The sequence below is a fragment of the Hippocampus guttulatus genome, chromosome 7 (genome assembly GCF_054856545.1).
Source record: "Hippocampus guttulatus isolate MCC_2025c chromosome 7, RoL_Hgut_1.0, whole genome shotgun sequence".
Taxonomy (NCBI): domain Eukaryota; kingdom Metazoa; phylum Chordata; class Actinopteri; order Syngnathiformes; family Syngnathidae; genus Hippocampus; species Hippocampus guttulatus.
This window is the reverse complement of record NC_141267.1, coordinates 6,506,255-6,523,086: the sequence shown is the minus strand read 5'-3', so window position 1 is coordinate 6,523,086 and position 16,832 is coordinate 6,506,255. Positions and strand designations below refer to the sequence as shown.

General features: G+C 42.3%; 2 protein-coding genes and 1 long non-coding RNA gene across 4 annotated transcripts; 2 read left to right on the top strand and 1 right to left on the bottom strand.

Moving 5' to 3' along the window:
- Window positions 1-1,009: 1,009 nt before the first annotated feature.
- pars2 (prolyl-tRNA synthetase 2, mitochondrial) lies at window positions 1,010-4,545 on the top strand. Of its 2 annotated transcripts, none has more exons than XM_086114996.1 (4): window positions 1,010-1,255; window positions 1,486-1,816; window positions 2,479-2,724; window positions 3,353-4,545. In XM_086114996.1, the coding sequence occupies exons 2-4, from the start codon at window positions 1,493-1,495 to the stop codon at window positions 4,232-4,234; spliced, it is 1,452 nt and encodes a 483-aa protein (XP_085971122.1). In that variant the 5' UTR covers window positions 1,010-1,255; window positions 1,486-1,492; the 3' UTR covers window positions 4,235-4,545. The 2 variants fall into 2 exon arrangements, with proteins under 2 accessions (XP_085971122.1, XP_085971123.1); XM_086114997.1 differs by having other exon boundaries at window positions 1,010-1,273.
- Window positions 4,546-4,670: 125 nt separating this feature from the next.
- ttc4 (tetratricopeptide repeat domain 4) lies at window positions 4,671-16,772 on the top strand. The gene is made up of 10 exons (XM_086114998.1): window positions 4,671-4,989; window positions 5,438-5,555; window positions 5,665-5,826; window positions 5,912-5,989; window positions 6,676-6,800; window positions 6,919-7,005; window positions 7,118-7,359; window positions 7,458-7,542; window positions 7,988-8,070; window positions 13,361-16,772. The coding sequence occupies exons 1-10, from the start codon at window positions 4,885-4,887 to the stop codon at window positions 13,458-13,460; spliced, it is 1,185 nt and encodes a 394-aa protein (XP_085971124.1). The 5' UTR covers window positions 4,671-4,884; the 3' UTR covers window positions 13,461-16,772.
- On the bottom strand, window positions 7,762-15,088 carry LOC147202079 (uncharacterized). The gene is made up of 3 exons (XR_015101332.1): window positions 15,006-15,088; window positions 9,751-14,068; window positions 7,762-9,678 (listed from the first exon to the last, which is right to left on the bottom strand). It is a non-coding gene; the product is annotated as an uncharacterized LOC147202079 (long non-coding RNA).
- Window positions 16,773-16,832: the final 60 nt, after the last annotated feature.

Here is a 16,832-nt window from a genome sequence, read left to right as displayed (position 1 = left end):
ATAAAATGCTGTAAAGCCAGAAAAGGTTCGAATGTTAACAAATATTAATCAATGATGGGGAAAATCTTGAGTCTGAATATTGTTTTGTATCGTTGTTTACGACAGACTGAGAGAAAGATGTGTACATTATGTGGTGGACAGGACACTTCATTGCACATAAAAGCAATGACTGTGATCCAGAGGTCACGCATTAGTGGTTAAATGACACGTTAAAGGATTTCAAGCCACTCAGGGGCTTTCACCTTTCATTCTCTTTTAAGTCATAATGACATTGAATTTCAATGATGTCCTTTCAAAACCATTTAGCTACATTATTTACATACAGTATGTGGAAACAAAGGATTGACAAAACCACGAAATGTTTTAAACATAATACTGCTGTCAGTTCAATGAAGTATTTCTCATTTAATACTGTATATATACAGTATATATATATCACTTTTTTTTACATCATCTGTAATGAATGAATAAATCAATAATGAAAAGTATAATAGAACACAAAATGACAGAAAGGAGGCAGAAGCAATGCTAAGAAGAGATGAAAGGAAGACGGTATTACATAATACAAAGGAAAACTGGTGAAATGAGTAAAGCAAGGGAAAATGGAACAGATGAAAGAATACTCTATCAAGATTGAAGTTTGGGCACACGGGGCTGAACAGCACACAATTTAGGATGGGAAAGCATGATACGGGTTACTCGATGTGGGGAATTTTAAAAGGGTTGAAATAATGAATTTGACTGTTTGAGAATAAAAACGCAATCCTCGTGGGGATAAACAGTTCGGATTATGGATGGATGGATATTTTTTTTCTTATTCATTTTATTAAAGAATGATCCACACTCCATGCCAGTAAGTTACGGTAATGCACTAAAGTATTAAGTTGGTTGCGAGAAGAAAAAAAAAAGAAATCGAAGAGAAGGAGGCGGAGGAGAAGAAGGGAGTGCCAAGACACGATCTGCTTTACTCTTCCAGGCCGGTAGACGGCAGTATAGTGCGACAAGGCCAAGCCTGGGGTACCGTTTGACAGCATGGTACCGAGAGCTTCATGTTTTCAAAGCTCATTGAACGAGTCGACACGCTCCGATTTCGGATGACTCGTTTATTGGAATGACTGCAGCTTTAGCACTTCCAATGTACATTTTGTTACTGTCGTTTGGGGCGGACCTACGTTGATTCCGGGGTTTTTTCCACGCCTAGCTATTTAACCTCTACTGCTCAGTCAGCAAGCAGAGCTACAGGACTAGCCAGGAAGTAAGAGGCACCTCTGTGGTCGGTGGCTCCGATCGACTGTCTTTCGCGTTTGACACTTTTACACCCGGTCTTCCTGGCTATTGTCTACTTTTAATACACGACAGTAATTATGTACTACCGAATGTCAGCATTTAAGTTTGCAAATACATTCGTTTTCTGTTTGGTAATTAAATGATTCTCGCACAAACATTACAATGACATCTCATCAATCATATGATTTTGTGAACTAGATCGAGCATGGAGCCTGTACTGCACCGGGTTCGGCACAAGGTCTTCTCGAGCCTCCATAGAGGAGGACTACTTTCCCGCAGGAGCCATTCGGGCTTTGCTGAACCCGTTGCTGCGCCTGCATCCTCTTACGGCAGGCAAATGAAACCCCCACTCCTGGTCTCTCGTCTGTATCAGCCGTCAAACCTGCGTGACATGGGCCCAGACAGCCGAATGCAAGGAGAATTTACCTGCAAGAGCCAGAGGCTCATGCAGCAGGCAGGACTCATTCATCCTTTCAATCCAGGGTGCTTCTATTACCTTCCTGCCACTGTGCGCGCCATGGAGAAACTGGTGAGATGTACTTATGTGAACAGTGTTATAAGCATATTACACTATATTAATCTGACTTCATTCTTGTATTTCGAGATAGGTGGCTAAAGCTCGTTGAAGCCTTGAAGTATTTCTTTAAAATGTGCAGATTTGGGACTTTCGTGCTCCAGCCAAAACAACATTGGGGACCTCCGAGTCGTACAGTGAAGTCAAATGCAACTTATATCCCTAAAGAGTGAAACAGTCTTTAGGGATACTCTTACAGCAATAAAAGTGAAAACAAATGATTAATATAATATTTCCAGAGTTGGACTTGAAGTATGCATAAACAAAAAAATAAGCTTTTTTGATAAATATGTTGGACTTGTGTGCATCATAATTATAACAGGCGTATTTGTGAAAAACCAAAAAAGGACATGGATGTATTTCCACGTCCATCCATTTTATAATTCCGCTTATCCTCACAAGGGTCACTGTCGCACAGATTAGAGGTTGTGTGATGAGAATAAATGCTGTTTTTTAATTATTTGTACCATTGAACAAATAATTTATGTCCAAAATTATTAATACCATCCTCAATCCAGGGAAATACAACGTTCAAATTGTATAGTTGATTAGAAGGCTCACTTATGCTAAAAGTTAGCTAAAAGAGATGGCATTGTACAATTTCCTCCAACCACCAGGTGAGAGTGATCGACCAGGAAATGCAGCAGATAGGTGGGCAGAAACTGGACATGCCCAGTTTGTGCTCCGCTGATCTGTGGCAAATCAGTCAGCGTTGGGACTTGATGGGAAAGGAGCTGTTCCGTCTGAAAGATCGCCATGGTGTCGACTACTGTTTGGGACCCACACATGAAGAGGCCGTGACTCATCTGGTGGCTCACCAGACCGCTCTGTCTTACAGGCAGCTGCCTCTACTCTTGTACCAGGTTAGTTTGGGCTTTTTGGAGGTCGGGGGGACTAGAGATGTCCTGATCCCGAGCACATGATCGGAAATCAGACCCAATCTCGTCAACTGATTGGAATCGGGTTTGGATAGTTGTTGTGGGAGGCTAACTCAAAACGATCGTGTCAGGAGTGCGGAAATATTTTAACGTGTGGAAAGTAGAGAAAGTGCAACAGCTTGCAAACATCACATGAACAAATTCATAGACGGGTGAGCCGTGATTGGACGTTACCTGAGCCCTGAGAAACTGATCTCAATTTCAGTCGACAACAAGCGGCAAATAGCAGCCCCCTGAGATGGACAACAACAGGTGGATTTTGCTGCTGAAGCCATTTTCTACATTCACAATATTAATCCAAATACAATGTTTAGTCTCGTGTGGCCGCATAGACCATATTTCCAGGTTATGCATGATGGCTGTGTCAGAACCTTAAAAGGGAGAATTGCAGCATCTTGAGAGTGCCTAAAAAGCGCATGGAAGAAATTGATCTAAGCGCCAAGAGTAGAATCTGCCCCTAAGTCAACAAGGCATAGCATTGAAATGAGTTGATTAGACGATCCAAAGTCAGTCATAATGAGCACCACCATTTTGTGCTTTTTGTCTTCAACAGATCACCCGCAAATTCCGAGATGAGCCAAAGCCGAGGTTTGGTCTTCTTCGAGGACGGGAGTTCTACATGAAGGACATGTACTCTTTTGATATCAGTGAGGAGGCCGCTTATGAGACCTATGAATCTGTGTGCCACGCGTACACTCGAATCTTCGCGCGACTGGGCCTGCGTTGCGTGCAAGTGCAGGCTGACACAGGGAACATGGGTGGAAAACTCTCGCACGAGTTCCAGCTCCCAGCAGACATTGGCGAAGACAGGCTTCTGGTCTGCAGGAGTTGCTCCTTCTCTGCCAATGCAGAGACGATGCTGTCTGACAGAACTGACTGCCCACAGTGCAAAACTGGTACCCTTTCTGAGTCCAAGGGCATTGAGGTTGGCCACACCTTTTACCTGGGTAGAAAGTATTCTGACATGTTTAACGCCGTATTCAGCAATGCTCAAAACAAGCAGAGTGTTGCAGAAATGGGCTGTTACGGCCTCGGAGTTACACGTATTCTCGCTGCAGCCATCGAGGTGATGTCAACAGATGAAAGTATCCGCTGGCCAGGTCTTCTCGCACCTTACCAGGTTTGTGTTTTGCCCCCCAAGAAGGGCAGCAAGGCGGATGAGGCAACAGGTTTAGCTCAAGATCTCGTTCACACATTAGGACAGACTGTCCGTCATCTTAGAGGTGAGATTGTTTTTGATGACCGCACCCAGATGACCATCGGCAAGAGGCTGAAGGACGCCGGCCGACTGGGCTACCCATATGTCGTTGTGGTTGGACAGGGGGCGCTGGAGGACACACCCAGGTTTGAGGTGATCTGCCAGCAGACTGATGAGACAATGTTTTTAAGTAAGGAGGATTTATTTTGTCTTTTGGGAAAAGTGGAAATCGTGTGATTGAAATCAGGTCTGAGATTGTCTTCAGTTTTAAATGAATGAGCTGCATAAAAGTGCGGTGTGGAATGTGAATCAAGTAAACAAGGATATATGACATTGTGGAGTGTTAATCAAAGGGCTGACAGTAGTACTGGACCTTTAATGGCTGAGAACCACTGGAAATCGTGTACTAATGCTTTATGTCTGCAAGCCATGATAATGTATCTCTTGAAAAGTATTATTCAGAATATGCTGGAATGCCAGTGGACCCAACCACTGTAACGAAAGGTGTTGCCATTCCCTTCCATAAAATAAAATAGATTTTTGTTTTATTCGCGCTTGTGTGTGTATTTGTGCGCGCGCGCGTGCGTACGTACTTGCGTAAGGTCTCACCGCAATTGGCCTTTTGCTTCCTTATTAGAAGGCTTACCACCGTATTTATTTCAATAACGCGTGAATGAGAAGTTGATCGTGTGTCTGCTCTGTGTGTTTGTTCGGATATCTACTTTGCGGCGGAACTTATGGATCAAGGCTGTTTCCAAACGGACCACTTAGCCAGTCGTGCCATCGTTTCACGTGCAGTCTAACAGTCGTTTATCATTTCTCTTAATTTGAGTGTGAAGAAGTTTTGACCTGGGGAAAACGGCGCACCCAAATAACCTTGACGATTCATGGCCTCTCCCGCTATACAAGATGACAGCGACGATGACGTTTTCGCGGAAGCGTTCAAGCGCCACAAATACAAAAATGCCTTCAACGAAGAAAATTGGGAAGAGGTAAAAACTTAATGAAGCTCTAAAAATTTATTGTGCAGCTTTGCTGACAAGGGGGGGGGGCATAGTCAATATTTATGGTAGTTTGCTGTTTGTATGGGTCAAAATATCGAGGTAGTAGAGCAATTGTTTGCTTGTAAACATGGCAGCGATTTTGTGTTATGCTGATCTGTTTTTAATGCACGTCGAAACAATGCTGTTTGTCACACATGTATTTATGGCAACGAATTGTAGTTAATAATTACTGTGTGTGTGTGTGTGAGACACGGAGAGAGAAAGACAGAAATTGATAATGATTTCTGTGATGCCTCCTTCACGTTGTCTTCTCTGAGTGACATGCACATTAATTTCTAAAAATATATGAAAAACCAGCTGCATGTTTACACATTTGTAAAGAAAATAACAGTTTAAAATGAAGTTCTGTACGTCCCTTTCCTCTGGTCTTATTTAGGAGTTTGATAAAATACCCATGTTTATGAAAACGGTACCCGATGAGATTGACCCCAAAGAATATCCAGAGCTAGCTCATATCCAGGCTATCATCCACGATGAAGACAGGACCCCAGCAGGTAGGTGTACTGCAAATGCTATCCCTTTATTAATATGGGCGGTAATATGGTAACGTCTTATGTGTCCGACATTAATTAAGCAATACTGATCATTTGTCTCATTCTCCAGAAAAAGCACAAAGTTTAAAGGATGAGGGCAATGCATTTTTCAAGGAGAAGAACTACCAAAAAGCCATAGTGGCATACACAGCAGCTTTGAAAAATAAGTGTGGTGACCAAGACCTGGATACTGTTCTTCTCACCAATCGAGCAGCAGCGCACTTTCATCTTGGTACAACAATCTCCTTTAAACACCACAAAGAAATCAAATTCTTTCTGAATGATTACCTTTTTGGATGTCATCTGTTGACATGCAGGCAACATGCGATCTTCACTGAATGATGCTGCAACTGCAAAAAAGATCACACCAGGCCATCTTAAAGCGTTGATTCGAGGTATGTTGTTCACTAATTAGGAAGGTGGCATAATTGTATTGCATGCCTTGTAGGGTTGCTCCCGTGCACATACAGACACAGCCCACCCCCCAGTCAAATATTTGACAGTGATAAGCATGCATCTTCAAATAAAAATTAAGTTTGCCGAAGTTGATGTACAGTGAGGGTCACCAACTCTGGTCCTCGGGCCCCTACCCTGCATGTTTTAGGTGTTTCTTCTCTCCAACACACCCGATTCAAATGATTAGGGTCGTTATAAAGATTCTGCAGCGCTTGCTGATTAGCTGACCATTTGAATCGGGTATGTTGGTGGAGGGAAACGCATCCAAAACATGCAGGATAGAGGCCCTCGAGGTTTGGAGTTGGTGACCCCCTTATGTACACTATATCAACACTATTCTCACTTAAAAGTAAACTTTCATTCAATGTTAATATCAAATATTGTTGTAACAATATTAATTATCATTTTGAGGCAGAAAATGTGGTCCGCTGACTTTTTTCCCTGGCCCAAATGCCTTTTGTGTATCAAATAGTGACATTATTGAAGATTACATTCAATGTCATTCTAAACATGGTTATCAGTTTCATTTAATATAACCAAATTGAACCTTTTTACAAGCTACATTGCGGTTATCCAGATTGTGATTTGTATATAAAATTAGATATGATTTTGTGTGTGTGTTCAGGTGCTCAGTGTTGCATGGAATTGCGTAACTTTGCTACAGCCATTCAGTGGTGTGAAGAAGGTCTTAAAGCTCATCCTACAGACAAGAAGTTACAGGACCTAAGAACAGCAGCAGACAAACACAAGGTAGCGTCACTCTTCCAGAAACATTAGTGTCCAGCCATCCACAATAAGTGCGATGGAAAATTAACTTGTGTCAATTTACATCATGCATTGGTTTGATTCGATTTGTTCTTTACCACAGAGGTCAGCAGAAAGAGATGCTCGAAAGGCCAAGGTCAAAGAAAAGAAGTTAAATAACGAGAAAGAAGCTATTATGGCTGCGATAAAGGTCACAAAAAGACATTATGAAATATTTCGTGACAAAAAGAAAAATGTCCTCAACAGGGATGAGCATGAAGGTTACGCTCAATCTTGTGTGTCGCATCATGTTTTTCTTGTAGGAGCGAGGAATAAAGCCCCTCCAGTCTGTGAAGCCTCGTCAGTCAGATTCAGATGCTGAGGATGATGACAAAGAGTCTTTGACTGCAATAGCCGAGCTGAGCCTGGATGGTCTCAGCTCACACAAGGCCACGGGAGCTCAGGTCTTCCTGGATGAGCAGCACAACCTGCATTGGCCTGTGCTCTTCCTCTATCCGGAGCATCAGCAGAGTGATTTCATCTCTGCTTTCTGTGAGAACAACAGGTAGATCTTGTGGCGCGATGTTGAGAATAGTCAGCAAGTTAGAGCATATTAGAGCAAAAAAAAGACAATGCTCTAATATGTTTATTTTTTTGCATTAGTTTTTTAGATCACTTTGCTGTCATGTTTGGGGAAGAACTCCCACCTTGGGATGTGGACCGAAAATATCACCTGCAAAATTTGCAGGTTTGTTCTCTAATTCTTAATCCATTCAGTGCCAGACATTTCTTTACCCTACCACGTGAAAGAAAATTAAAAATACATAAAGACGTACCTCGGATTGAATGCCGGTATTCTTAAAAACATCAAAAAATGTCCTTGGCATTAAATGAGCTTCAAAAAAGATTTTCTGTAAAAGAACTTATAAATAGCAAGCAAGTATTGTCCAAAACAAATTACTACATAATACATTTTGTTTTAATGAATGCAGTTTCCATCTCGTAAAGTTACAGAATGACAGATTGTATTGGTGTTACAAACACAAGTCATTGTCATTGTATACTCCACGTTTGCTATGACTTTGACAATTGCTGTTTTCTAATACTTGTAAATAATCTACTGAGCCCTTAACGAGTGACGCGTCAACTGTGTTTTATTTGATCAGTAACCACTTTCTCACTCTGTCCTGTAGCTGTTCTTTGAGGATGAGGAGAGGGAGGCGGTCTACAAAGTTGACCCAGAAACTTCACTCTTGAAAGTGTTGCAACACAAAAGGTAATTATGTCCAAATAGTTGAGAAGGGAAGGACAGCTTTCACAAGATACTGTCTGTCAGAAAGGGTTCGTCACTGGTGTCAGAGAGTTATTTTTAGAACCCAACTACAGGTTTTGCCGGTCCATCCCCCGTCCTCTGTCCGCGACCTGGGTCCCTCCGTCCTTATTCATAATAGAATCGTCCTCCGTGCCCGGCTTTCCTTGTCCTTTTCAAGCGCTTCCGTCTCCAGTCCGCCCTCCCTCCCATGATGCTGTGGAGAGAGGCTAACGGCAGAGACAGACCCGTCCGCCAGAGCCCAGCCTTAAGGGGGAATCATGAAATGCATGGAGGGGAGGTGGGGGCAATTAATACTCGACCGACAGCACTTACTTTTCATCATATACTCACGTAGCACTGCCAATTCCATCTTGAATGGCGCCTTTTGCGTGAACTGCAAGCAGGTATTATCACAGACGACATTTACTTTGCATATCCATATCCACGGCTTCTGGACTATGTTGACTCCACAGCCGTATTGGATGTGGCAAAGTGAAGCAAATTGAGAAGATGCTTCTGCCTTGGAGAAGTATCATCAAGCAAAAACTCACAGGATTAATACAGAATTATTTCCTTTAATTGTATGTCGTTATCCGAGCTCGGTTTGACGATATTTGCCAAATTTATGGCTAATATTAAAACCACGTATTATATGGCAGATGGGCTGACAAGTTGCTTCGACCCGGTTCAACAATTGTCTGTTACAGAACTGAAAAGAAAAAGGAAAATAATAATTATATTCAATTCAGATTTCCAAAGAGTTTGTGGCTCCCATGGAATCTTGTATAAAACCGTTCAAATGGCTCTTTAGTTGCTAACGCTGTGTAATACATCCCTCCTCCCTTGCCGTACAGCTATGCACCTGGCCAGTCTCACGCATCACGTAGGATTCTGACGTCGACTAATGTGCAAAAACTGCGAACAAATGAAAATCGGTACACACTTGAATCGTTAAACAAACAGAATAATAATGGAATCGCAAATATCAATTCCCATCCCTACCTAATTGCACTTCTCTTAACTCTTTGAATACCACCCCTTTTCACTGGAGCAACCCCCTCAATCCCTCACATTTTACCGAATTTTGACTGATTTGCAAGGCCCATAGAATTTTCTGTTCTATGGCTATATATACACATGCAACCTGTCAAAAGAAAGGTGAGACTCTCGTCTTTCGGCAGGAAAAAAAGTTTGTTTCTATCTTTATCCGTTCGTTGGCAATCAGCATTAGAAAACTGCTAAGTTTTATGGAAAAGGCCGATTTTCTGCAGAAATCCAGAGAAAATGAGCTTTTTGTAAAAGCATGCATTTCAAGCATCATTTCAAGTTTTACACTATTTTTTGCTTTTGTGGCAGCTCAAATACCTCAATAATGTGTTCCTCCTACAAAAGAACATTACAAATAATGTTTTTGTAGCAAAATAATTTATTTGCACACAACAAAACTATTGAACTATGAACAAAAGTACAAATTGAACAATGAACAAAAGTGCAGCTGTGGAGAGGATGGTTTTTGGCTTCCATCCAGTTTGTCACCACATTGATTCATCCCACCACGTCCAGATGCACGACCTATAAATTATAGAAACATAAAAAGTTGCAAATATATCTTGCTGCAAAGTGAGGTACAATCATTTTATTTACCTTTCTTTCCACCACCAAAGCGAGGAGTCGTCATCTTTTGGCTTCTGGGTGGACAATCTGTAATGTATAGAAGTATGTACAATTACCACACTTTTATTTTTCTATTTTTTTTATTGTTGCTTTCCACTTACATATCAACATCTCTCACGCACACATGCATGCTCACACATTGCTATTTACACCATTCATTACACGTTGCTCAGCATCCAATTTGAAATGAAATGGAATATGAATTTAACACTAGTGGTTTTAGCAGAGCTGAGCGGACCAAATGTGTCCTGTTTTGTTTTTTTAAAAACTATGGCGACACGCAAGTCAGCACATTTACGGCGCATATTTTCATCCACATCCACGAGACGCATCAACCGTACATAAATGATTAATGTTACTGGCAACTTCATAGTATAGCGGGGAATGTAGCGGTGCATAAAAGTGACTGATGAGGCATAAGAAGTGATGAAGTTTTGAATGGGAACTTGCAAGCTAGTAGCAGTTACCTCCTCGTTCCAGCGGCTCTGGCGAGAACTCTCAGCTGCTTTCCGTTATGTCCGAAGGCACGTATTCGTCCGACAGATCGGGATCCAAATCGCTCTCCAATTCATCGTTTTCGCCGTCATCATTACTAGACGATTCCAGCGAATCGCTGACGTGTGCCCGGCGTCGGCCAAAAATGCTCTGCCAAGCGATGGTCCCTGACGTGAGCATGTTCATCTTCATCAGATGAACTCGAAACTCGGCGTGAGCTATGCGGGCCGCGTGCAGCACGCCATGTTTGCTGCGTAGGCTGACGTTCGTTTGACGGATGCTGCTTTCGATAACGTGACCTAAGCGTCATCTTCTCTTCCACACAAACACCATCTCCTTTGTTGTTTTGTTTCGAGGACGCTTTTATACCGAAAAAAACAATCCTTTTTAGTTAGTTGTTTCCTTTTCTCCATCGTTGCTAGTTGCTAATGTTCCAATCCACTATCCACATACGCCCCTCCTCCACTATACGCCCTTTCTACTACTTTTGCGGCGTAATCTTGGTGGATTTTTGCTATTTAACATTGCCGTCAAGCCTAATCCTTTGGTGAGAAGTTGCATCAGAATCTCTTGCACCCTCCTCCATGAAAAAAACGTGATTGACGTATAATACGTCATGGGGAGGGAGCGGCTATGCGCTAATTGACGTATTTATACGTCAAAGGGTGTAAATGAGTTACGGTCTTAGCTGCATTTCAATGGCTGTGTGGCCATAAAACAATGCCAATTAAAACGTCTTCCATGTGTGCATGACTAAGACCTGCAGCAGGAAATAAATTCATCATTTCTAATGCTGTAATTATAATGTTCATCAGGCTTTCCTCATTCTGTAGGCGAGGTCTTCATCGCGAGCATGAACTATTTGTCAGCCGCTGCATTTGAGTGCATCACTAAGAGCTGTAGCAGGAAATAAATTCATGTTACCGATGCTGGAAATACACCGTGTGCCATTTTCCCTCACGCGGTAGGAGAGGTCTGTTAATGTTGTCATTTTAATTAGCATGAACTATTTGTCAGCCACTGCATTTACTTCTTGCACAAATTTTCACCATGAAGGCGGTGGTTCTCAACTGATCACTTGATGATAAAATAGCGACTCCATACTATATCTGCATTAGGTAGGTATGTCGAGAGATACTAATACTGAAACTATACCACATCAAAAATGTCAGTGAAAGCAGTGGAATGCGCATGTCCAGTCTTTATACTTTTCCACAGAGAACGGCAGAGGTTTTAGAATCCCGCAAAATAATGTAAAGCTCATTAGCTGGATAATTTCCTTTTCACATCCGCTTGCTTTACAGACATCCACTTCTGGGTTTGACGAACCGCTTGCCATCGCACGTATGTGCCCTTGTCCCGCACATAGCTATGTCTTACAGGCTTACACAGTGAACGGAGCCGAACTCTCATTTAAAAGGCCATTTCATGCAACAGCATTACAAGATTTCATTCTGATTCGAATGCAAATATTTGAATTCTCTATACACTTTTCCACACCCACTCGAATCCCAATTGGAGTCACCACTGTTTTAAGACTGGCAGTTAAAAAAAAAAAAAGTTGAACACACAATTTAATTGATTGTGAAACAGTGTGGACCACACCACTTCACACACATTTCCCTGCTCCCCAGCGTCAGTCTCCTCCACCTCCAAATCTGCAGACTCTTGCAGCAGCAGAGTCTGAGAGTCAAGCAAAAATGCTGGCGTTCATTTCTCTCTCCGCATCCGTAACCGGGGTGCTGTTTCTGAAGCTGCTCGCGCTACTGGGTGTCTCATCATCACCACTAGTAGTACTCATACCAGAAGATGGACTCCCACTGTATCTCTTGTTGAAAAATGTATCTATGAACACGAGCTTCCCTCTGTCTCTCTTTCTATGTCTTCCTCCTCCTCTTTCTTTTTCTACTTCTTTTTCTTCTCCTCCCCGTGCAGACTGAACATGTGCAAAGCGTTCCCGCCGGCTCATTCCCAGTGCAGTACGTGCGGTTGGTTTGCCACGAGCACATTTGAAGCATTCAAAGGCAATTTTTGCCCTCAGACTATTTCACCTGAGTCAGTTGAAATTAACTTTTGGCCGCCTTGTGTTAACGCCGAAAATGTACATACCGTATTACATCCCACACATGCGCATGAGTAAAACAAAACAAAATACACACACTCGCAACACGGGACAAGAGACTTGCGGTCTGTGGGACGGGACTGGAAGGCATACAACAAGCTTTCTTAACCAGCTGGGAGTTTCTTGTGAGTGGATTGAAAATGTTGAGCTGTTTATTTACCAAGATAGCATTTAGCTGCGAACACCACCACTGTCCACCAGACTGACTGGCGATGTGTAAATTTGTTTTGACGGAGGACGAGCGCTCCTTCTCTTGTCTGTTTAAAGCACGGAAAACACACATGAGATGAGCGGCGCGACGTGATTTTTACACATTCGATCTGAAGTCGTTTATTGGCGCAATACACATGCAAGACAGGCTGGGTGTTGTTCTGTCAGTCGTCAAACGTGAAACGGACCTCCGTAGGGACGACTACGGGGACGGAAGAAAACCTGCCCTACGTCCATTCTTAGTCCGTTCTTTAAAAAAATAAAATAAATAAACCCAACTTGTCCTCATCCCCAAAATGGGTTGGATGGATGGACGGACCATTCCCTCCCTGGGACGGAATGCCCATCTCTGCTTTTCCACATATAAATACTATCCTAATTTTAAAGGAGAAACTAATGAACAACTTGAAGCAGTCACACACAGCCTGAGCTACACAGAAGTGATACGATAGTGAAAACGTGGTATCATTCGTTTTTTGCTGTACTTTTCTAGCACATTTGTACTTGTCTTCCTTAGCGGTCATCCAGGGACTTCAATTGCTTTCAGAGTGACTGAGGAAGAAACTGAGGATGGTTGAACTTGAACACTGCATGAACAAAAATGAATATACTGTACTGAAATGAAGTGTCACATTTGCATGGAATTCAGCCTTAATATTGTTGAAGAGGATATCATGATGCCATAATTCATCTGACAGCTTGTTTCGATTTGCTTTCCTTAAAGCTCTTGACAATGCACTCTCTGTCTTGCAGGTTTTTTGTCAAGGTTGGTACGCCCAGCTTCATCATTTTGGTGAATGGCTCATCATTCTGGAAGCAGTTTTTAACAGGAAAGAAAATACGGGCATTGTGAGAATGCTGCCCTTCAGTATGTACTTTGTATACAGTAATCCCTTGCTCTAACGCGGTTCACCTTTCGCGGCTTCGCTGTTTCACGGATTTTTTTAGTGCAGTTTTTTTAAATGCTTTTTTATTTTTTTTAAACAGTGAATTGTGTTCTGCATCGCGATTGGCTAAGGGACTGACCAACGTGAACAGTCTCCGCACCTCGTTTCTGTACAGCTTGCCAAATTTGGTCTTTGGTTTCATGTGATACACGTTTGGTATCAGTGGCGGATGCTGGTCTGTCAAGGAGGGGAAGCTCAATTTCGGCCTACATCATAAAATGTGTCCGTTTATTTATACGTGAATTCTACTCTCCGTTCCTTTTCAAAAAAGATCAATGATTGGCTCATTTCACTGTCAATCAAAAAGAGATTCAGCCTCAGACAGATCATCCAATCATCATGCAGAAAAGCTGAGCTTCCTGGCCAGCCTATAAACGTGGTCGGGACAAAACCAGCATTTATCCAATGACTCGTCTCGTTTCAATGCATTGGGACAACCTACCCTGAACTCTCTGGACGCCCAGCGTCCGCGCGGTCGACGCTCAGCATCCACACAGTTTAAAGCACAGTGAAGCTGCAGGAATGAATGAGAAGAGAGTCGCGTTGTAACCAGTAATAAGAAGCTGATTCGGAACAAAAGTTGAGCGCGTTGTAGCGCATATTTAGTCAATGACATGTCCACACAATTGAACATACACACATATATTTGATCACTTTCTTTTTGTCATTTTAGGGGAAGCTGAGCTTCCCTTGCAGTCTTAGAGCAATCGCCTCTGCATTGTATACATAGTTCAGTATTCTATAATACATGTAACTGTAAAAAATAAAGCTGACTATCAAGTACAACTTTATTGTAATCACATCCAGCACATTAGAAATTTCGTCCCTCTCACTTTTTTTTTTTTTTAAATTAAATCCTACTGCACGGATTTCACTTATCACTGGTTCTTTTTGGAACGTAACCCCCGCGATAAACGAGGGATTACTGTATTACCGTATTTTCCGGATTATAAACCGCGACTCCCCCCCCCCCCCCCCCCCACACACACTTTTTCAACCCTGCGGCTTTTAATGCAACACGGTTCATTTATGAATTTTTACTGACAAGCTTCGAATCGCCAGCGGACTTATCCACGGTCTCATCACATATTACCCAACACATCACAGTGGACCAATGAAACTGTCTGAGTCCGCCCTCCTACTGAATATTCATCAGCCACTTGCGTAAACTGTGCAGGAGCGAATACAGAGAATAGAGTAGAGCGAAAATAAGCATCTTGAGTTGAGTCTAATGAGCATTGAGGACAAGTGCCACCCCCGTCTCTCTGTTGTTTGTTTGGTGACCGACACAACTCAACTCAACTGTATTTATAGAGCACTTTAAAACAGCCATCCCTGTATACAAAGTGCTGTACGTGGAGCAACTATCATATATACAAGAATAAAGCAATAAATCAGTAACAGAGACGAGACGGTAGAAAGCACCAACCAGTAAAACTGAAGACACTAACCATCGCTGGCAACAGGGATAGCAAGTCTCGCCATGGAGCGACATTCCCTCCTGTATTTAAGTCCCTGCGTCTCCCCAACACGCAGCAAACTCGTTTCCAAAGGCGACACTGCTGCGTGGTGAAGTTCGTCGGGTAGTTTGCCTTGTGTGTGATGAGAGACTGAGAAAGTCAGTGTGACGCTCACTGAGCAACTATCTGCGTTTGGCATTGTTGTGGGAAGAAAAAAGTGTGTACCGGTGGTTAAGGTAAAAATAGAGTTTTGAAAAAATCTGTGTGACGCCTTTCTTTCGAAATATCCCTTGTTATAATGTGGAGACCTGAAATTCCGGTATAGTAGAAAATGTTCTCACAAGCCCAAAGACAATTCGTCGAAAGAAAATTGGCTCTCTTGTGGAAATCGGTTGAAAAGCAAGCAAATTTACAGCCAGGATCAACAACCTTTTTGAAACTGAGAATCACTTCATCTATCCTGATTGAAAGGGTGAACACTTTGATGCACGCTCCTGAAATTTTTTCAAATTTCTCTGAATTGTATATGATTAATAATGACATTCCGCAATGTGTAGCAGTGATCATGTTAATAATTTCTCAATAATTATTAGGATTCAACTTGCTGGTAAAATGATACATTTGAAACACATTTCTGAAAGTGCATTTCGAATTGTATTTTTGGGGTCACGTCTACAACATCAATCCCAGGAAATTGCAACATCCCTTCACCGGCGACTTAATTTTTGAACAATCTCTCAGGCTACTCATGTGGTCCTTGGGTGCTCCCCCGGTGTCCTCTAACGCCATGTAGCTGACTGAGGATCTACATTATGATCGCCAGGAGGGAGCTGCAAATAGCTCTTTAACGTGTTTTCGCTTGAGCAAAGTATCTACAACTAAAACCACAAGCAGGATGACACGGTCAACCACTTACATCGGTCAACCTGTATGCAGCTGGATCAAGACGTATTTATAGCATGACAGACTTTAGAAAGGGATTTGAAATCAAACAGGGTGTGACTGGAGTCGACTCAGTTTTAATTTTCCAAATATAGAACATTCGCTCTTTCGAAAGACTGTCGTAGCATTTTTTAGGATAGCCCATTTTTCAATGGTTCGGCAGTATTGTAAATGAAATCGGTTACATTTTTAATGTTTGCTTTAAGTCAAGTAGTCGCCTACCGACACTGCACTCCATTGGGCTGCGATCAGGCCACTGTCTTGGCTGTTGAAAAATATTATCGCGATAGTTATAATTCATTTGTTTTAATTAGTTCAGATTTATATAAAAATAATATGAATCACAAGTGAACGGAACATTAGGGACCGCCTCATACGGTTCTGGGCAGGCAGCACTTCACGGGCTTCACAAGCCAAAGGTCTCGTCGAAATCAGTCATATGCGAAGTAAGGCAACATCAGGCTAGCAAGAAAGAAACCTTTAGCGTAGGCGTGGTCATTGTTACACTGACACTATACTAAATTAAGAAACATGTTGCTCCAGGTTATTACTTGGTGTGATGAGGTTTTTTTTCCCCTCAGGCTCAAGCCATGCTCCCTTTCGAGGAGTGTCTTTCTTTGTTTTCCTCCCCTGCCCTCTTGTTTGTCTTGAACATTTAAGTTCTCCGGGCGCAAAACAGCAAACCGCCGGACTTCCTCTTCTGTCTCTCTTTGTTGATCATTGTTTTTGTTTCTGTTTCTTTGGATGGGGTGTGACTGGGAAGGTAAATTCCTTGTGTTTTAAATACTTGGCCAATAAATCAGATTCTGAGTCTGATCAATTGCTGTGGTCCTTCAATGATTTGGTTGTCATTTATGTCACCTTTATTCCGTCATA